This window comes from Lonchura striata, chromosome 15 (genome assembly GCF_046129695.1).
Source record: "Lonchura striata isolate bLonStr1 chromosome 15, bLonStr1.mat, whole genome shotgun sequence".
Classification (NCBI taxonomy): Eukaryota; Metazoa; Chordata; class Aves; order Passeriformes; family Estrildidae; genus Lonchura; species Lonchura striata.
Window position 1 is genome coordinate 6,614,190 of NC_134617.1, and position 6,172 is coordinate 6,620,361.

The 6,172-nt window shown below is 49.2% G+C and overlaps 1 protein-coding gene across 1 annotated transcript in view; it reads left to right on the plus strand.

The window, feature by feature from the left end:
• The window catches only part of FLT4 (fms related receptor tyrosine kinase 4), a 57,596-nt gene extending 53,569 nt beyond the window's left edge, over positions 1–4,027 (plus strand). Inside the window, exon 30 of the mRNA XM_021552182.3 lies at positions 79–4,027. Coding sequence (XP_021407857.1) covers positions 79–298 — 220 coding nt within the window. The 3' untranslated portion in view covers positions 299–4,027. The remainder of the gene's footprint in view (positions 1–78) is intronic.
• Positions 4,028–6,172: the final 2,145 nt, after the last annotated feature.

Here is a 6,172-nt window from a genome sequence, read left to right on the forward strand (position 1 = left end):
TGAAGCTGGGACCTCTCTAAGCAGGACAAAGGCTTTCTTGGAGTGCCAAGGTTAATTCTGTGTTTCTCTCCTTTGCAGCAGTAAAGGGCCCAGTCGAACCATGGAGCTGTCAGGGGAACAGTCGGAGCTGCAGGGCAGATATCGGCCGTCATATGGGTCCCAAGTCGGAGGCCAGACTTTTTACAACAGTGAATATGGGGAGCTGTCGGAACACTCTGAGGATGGCAGCTGCACCCCGCCTGGAGAGGGGGCCAGTCCACCCACTCTCCACGCTTCCTTCTTCTCCGAGCAGTACTAATGGCACCAGGCCCTGGAGGCGACTGCCAAGGCCCTCCAGACATGTCATCAGGGTCACTCAGAGCTTCTCCTTCAACCTATGCCCAAACCCAACCAGGAACCTACCCCAAAAGGACGGGGAACACCAATGTCCTTGGAACTGCAGCATGAACCATACAGCACCTCCAGCTGCAGCTTCCCTGTGCCACGACTGGAGAGAGCACATCACTGATTCCTCATATTTCTTTTATTCCTGCACCTCAGACAGATGCATTCTGCCCGAGAGTGGGTGCCTGTGTTCAGCACTGTGGCACCTTCTGCCTAACATCCAGCCTCCGCTCAGATCAGCTTCCCATTCAGAAAGCCCATTTCAGGTCAGATATAAATAGCTCTGTCTTAGTCTCAAGTTTCTTCCTGGTGTGCAGCCTGAATGTTTTTCCTTGGATTGCTTCCTCCTCCCCTCATCATGATGTCAGCTGCTGAGCTGCAAAGCAGAATCAAAGGGAAGAATCCCTAGTGGTATTAGCAGCAAGAGCAGGACATTTTAAAGAGGTGTACAGAGTGATCCTGAGGGATCTTTGTAAATGTTTGTGCATGCTGCTCATCCTGAGTAGGTGTCAGCCTCTCCATCTCCTCTGCAAGCTACACCCACACCCCTCTCATATCTGCTGGGGGAAACCTGCCAATCTGCCTTATCACTAGGATTATTTTAGCCATCTCAACACAGCTAGTGCTGAGTAGGTCATCAGCGGATGGCTAAAGTGCTCCCGGTGAGATAAACAGCAATTTTTTGCAGGCCGTGTGCAAAACAGGTCCTTTTATGATCTCTGCTGGGAGCAGGTTACTCACAGGTCTGCTGCTCTTGCCTTCCCCTTCTCCCAGAATGGTGCTGAGATCATTTGTTGCCCAAGCAAGAAATTAAAGCAAAGCTAGGTTAATTTGAGCTGGCTGCTAAACATAGAGTTTGCTGGGAGGAAAAAGATCAAAAGGGCAGGGAGTGAAATGTTTATTTTCAAGCTGCTGCAAAGCATTTTGGAAACAATGGAAGGAACAGTGCTCCAGCAATAAGGTGCTCAGGGTTGCCTCCCCTTGCGTGTTGACATCACTGAACACATGGAGCCCAGCCAACTTTGCCAGGGTTCAAGCCCTGATTCTCCTGGATGGACAGTTTGCACCATGACTTTTCCTGTCTCCCAAGTTCCCTGACTCAAAGGAGGCACACTCTGCCCAGCGGGCTCCTCTTGTTTCTTTTGCAGAACTTCCAGCAGAGCAGACTTGACTCCAGAGGATTAAGAAACAGTTATTTGCTGAGGAAACATCTCCTCACTTTGGTCTTTTGTTTCTAAGAGATACTACGTGAATTCTGAGCTCTGGGGAACCTCCGCAGCCCCTCTCTATAGATTTCTGTACTGCTGCCTCACCAATTCCCACCTACTTCTTTCCATCCTGCTCCCAGTCCAAGAGCTCAGCCACAGAGCACGGTTACATCACCGCCTCAGGAGTCTGGTTGAAAAGGCTCGTTTGAACAGCTTGTCATCATCTCTTCTCCCACATGCCTGTGGCTGGCAGAGCTCTGTGCACCAGAGCATTTCAGCACCAGGGAATTACTGCTTGTGGGCCACACCTCTGTCACAGAGCCAAGGGTTTGGACTTGTAAAACTGTGTTTCCTGTCAGATGTACAGCTTTCCCAAACTGTATTTCTTTTCCAGCAGAGGGTTTTACGCGTTTCCCGACGTAAGCCTGTGAGCTCTTACGGATGATGTTGCCAAGTCTTAATTATAGTTCTCCACACAAGTGCAATGGGGAGATTTATTTAGCACATGGGAAAAGCATGCTTGTCATTCAGGTTCTCTAAGCTTGTGCAGCTCGTTCAATGTTCCACTCCCTTTTTGTGTCAGAAGGATGACATGGCTGCAATTTCCATGGCAAAAAAGAGGCACAAAACCAGACCAGCTTGAGCCAAACTGGCTCAGGATGTGGAATTGGAAACTGCATATGACAATGAATTCCCTGACTTTTACTGGTGTCCCCTGAAGCTGCCAGGAATTTAAGCATCTTTAAGTAATTGTTATGACTCAGTAAGAATCCTCTGGCAGGAGCTGCTGGAGAGCCAGGACAAGGAAGTAGGACAGCCAGCAGGGTATAGGCCAGATCAAATTCTCCTGCCCTCATCTTGCCCTGCTTTTTGAACTGGTGGTTCCCTTGGCAGAAGGAAGGCTATATGTGACTCGTGCTGCTCGTGACTGGCATTGACAGGGGTAGAAGGTGACCAGCTGAGCTAAATTCAGGCTGCTCACTGGTGATGTGCATCCACTCTCTCTTGTTTCCAGTACTCCATGAAAAGTTCTCTGCCTGGAAACAGCCCCATCTGCAAGAGGGCCCAAGAACAAAATAATAGTTAAAAAATGGAATTTCAAAGTAGCTGTTCGTCCCTGTCCATATGTAAGGGATAGGTATGTGCCAGCAAAGCATGACATTTGCTGGGCATGGCAGGATTCCTCAGCAGAAAGGGGACGGAGGCATCTTTGTGCCCAGGCTGATTATCAGCATGGACATCCAGCTAGTACAGCTGCACTTTTTCTCTAGATTTAGTTGTAAATTGCTTATAAACATCCTTGTGGAGAAGGGTTATATTGTTAAAACCATTGTTAATGATCCCCCGCATCTCCCTGGGGAAAGCACTTCTGTGTCATCAGATTTTTGACTATTCAACTCCACAGAAGCTTATTTTCTCTCTCTTGCACCATCTAGATGGGGGGTGGAATCAGATCGTATTGTGTCTGTGTAAACAGTATTGCATGAACAATGCAGCCTGATAGGAGCAAAATCTGGCTCCTCTTCAGACACTCCTGCTGATGAAGAACAACTGTAGTGTGGGATATTGAGAGCTGTTGAGACAATTGTACTCTTGGTATACTAAAGGTATACTAAAATTAGATGTGAAAACCTGATAACCCTTCCCATTCTCTTCAATTATTTCTGGCTTTTTATTTTTACAGTTTCCAGATAAGCATGAAGTGAAGCTGGTATGTTTTGGTTTTAAGATGTGAGAAAGAAGTGTTTTCTATCTTTCCACAGCAGCAAGGGGGTATTTCAATGTTTAAAACCCAGATTTTGATATTTGTGCCTGCTATGTTCAAAATGCACTCTCTGTTTTATTTTGTTTGGGCTACTTACTGGAACTCAACATCGAAGCTAAGCTATTTATCATCAATCACCTTTCTTTAAAATGGCTGCTTCCACTCTGTGCTCAGTCTCACTTTTCTTTACAAAGTGTTGATGCTGAGAGGACATTCCTCCCTCCTGAAAACAAAGTGTTGGATCCCCTACTTGCAAATACACGTGTGTCTCTGAAAAAAAAACTGTGTATTAAGTAACACTACATTTATATTGCAATATTTTAACCTGGTACCTGTTGTTGCTGTAGCAGCATTCAATGTTTCAGTGGGCTGCCTTTGAAGCAAGTAGGCTAAAACAGGGGTTATGTGTGAGTACAAAGCATGGTCTGTGTGTGTGTGAGTGTGCTGTGGGTGAGTGTGTGGGTATTTGCACCTGAGTTTTCCTACCAGTGAGCGTTATGTGAGTGATTGTAACTCACATTGAATCCTGTCTCTGGAAGTTCACGGTTATCTATCAAACCAGTTAGAACACTGCTTCCTTTCCTCTTCTCCTATAGTACTTGTTACCCTTTGTCATTAAGAATTTTGTTGTAATATCTAAATGTGAGAATGAATAAAGTCATAACTGGCAGCTGCTCTCTGGTTCCTGGGCCACCTCTGCCCCTGGGGCAGCCCAGCCTGGCCCAAGCCATCAGCACATTTTGGGTTTATTATTTTTACTTTTGTGTCCATTTGCATTTCCCCGCGTGCTCTAGGAAACAGCTGGATGGATCTTGTGGCGTTTCCATCCAGCTTGAAAGTCTGTCTTTTCCCTTGGTGAAGTCAGATTCTCTTTGGTGAAGCTCGCCGGCAGAAGCAAACACAGCACCCAGCCCCGTGCCCTGATCCACCACCCTGTGCTGTCACCTCGGCCCCGGGGGTCTCAGCCCTGGAGGTCTCATGACTTCTCGTCTTCATCCACTGCACATGGGGAACCAGAGACCCCCGGACCCCCTTCTCCTCAGGGACTCAAACCCCCCCTGGACGCTCCTTCTCAAGGCAACAACACCGCCCGGACTCCCCTTCTCCTCATGGCACCAAACCCCTACAGACCCCTCTTCTCAGCACATCCACAGTCCCCCCGCCCAGGACCCCTCTCCTACGGGCACCCAACCCCGCCTCGGTCCGTTCTCCTCACGGCACCGACGGCTCGGACCGGAGCCAAATTCCCAAATTCCCCTCACGGCACCGACCCCGCCCCCGCGAGCCCGGGCGGTGCCGCCGGCGGCCCGCAGGTGGCGCCCTGCCCCCGGCGGCCGCGGGCCCCGGCGGGAAGATGGCGGCGCGCCTGTGGCGCTGGCACAGCCAAGGGCGGCAGCGCGGCTGAACGAGGTGTTCGCTGAGAAATGGGACACGAGTGCGTTCGTGAGCATTCCCCTAAAAAGAAAAAAAAATCGGTAGGAGCTCAAGGAACGCTCAGGCACAGCTCCCTCGTTACCCATGGGTGGACCTGTGAAGGCATCAGCACCTTTTTTGTCATTTGTCTGACTAAAATAATGTCCCCTGAGGAGCCATCAGTGGCAGAGACACAGCTGAGGGGACACAAGGGGGACATCTCCGCTCCTCTCCTCTGGATGAAGGGTTCGTCATTCCTTCATCCAGTTCCACCTTGGGGTGAAAGCTTCCAAAAGGACCTTTTCATTTTCCTTTTCCCATCCAGGGGCCTGTCCATCCGAGGAATGAGGAGATTGAAGCTGTTCTACTGATGAAATATTCTATTTTGGTGCATCCTGGAGCAGTGCTTGGCTGCCCCTCTTCTGGGGCCATGACTACCCCCCCTTGGCTGCTCTTCGCCTTCTTTCCAACCCATCCATAGGGCATCCAAAGGACAGGCTGGGAGGAAGGTGAGGAACAGCCTCCCAACTGTGTGAGCGGGGATGGGGATGGGGATGGGGATGGGGATGGGGATGGGGATGGGGATGGGGATGGGGATGGGGATGGGGACGGAACCAAGGAGGCAGCCCTCACACAGGCGTTGGAGCATCTCTCTCCATCAGAAACACAGCCCACAGGAAACTGGATTAAAAAAAAAATAAAAACCAGCCATTTCACGCGGTCAGCAAAGAACTGGGGATGCCCTGGCTGGGCCCCTTGTTTTGCTTCTAGCATGGCCAGTGAATATATCCTCAATGCTTTTCCAAAGTGTTTTGAGATCCTTCTCTGAAGGTCAGCACAGTGATAGCAAAAAATCCTCAGGCTCCCGGGACTCCTTGGCCCCTTCTGAGGACATTTCGGCAATAAAGCACATGAGTTTGCATCAGAATGATGCAGAGCTCTTAGTTCTGAGAAGTCAAAGCAAGAACAACTCCAAAACATGTACTGTACACTGTCAGCCACAGCTCTGTCTCTGTGGCTGGGGTGAAGGTTTGGGTGAAATGAGGAGGAATCAGTAGCATGTGGTTCCTCACCCAGCATGTACCAAGAAGGGCAAAATTACATTAAAAAAAAAAATGTAAGCAGAACATTCAGTTGCTGCTTCAGAATAATTTCCTGGATTGTATTGACATTTCTACAGAGCCTTGCAGAAACAGCTTCTCAGAGGATTTTACAGAGCCACACATGCCTTTAGCAGAGTCCGTACATCCCTCCTGCTCTGAGGTGCAGGTTTCCAATCATGCTGCTTTCCTCAGAAAAGGAACGGGTTTCTCCAAGGGCAGGATAAAACTATTTGCATCTCAATGAAATAAACAGACTGTGCTTCAACAGTGTTATCTTACGTGTATGTGTGTGTGTGTGT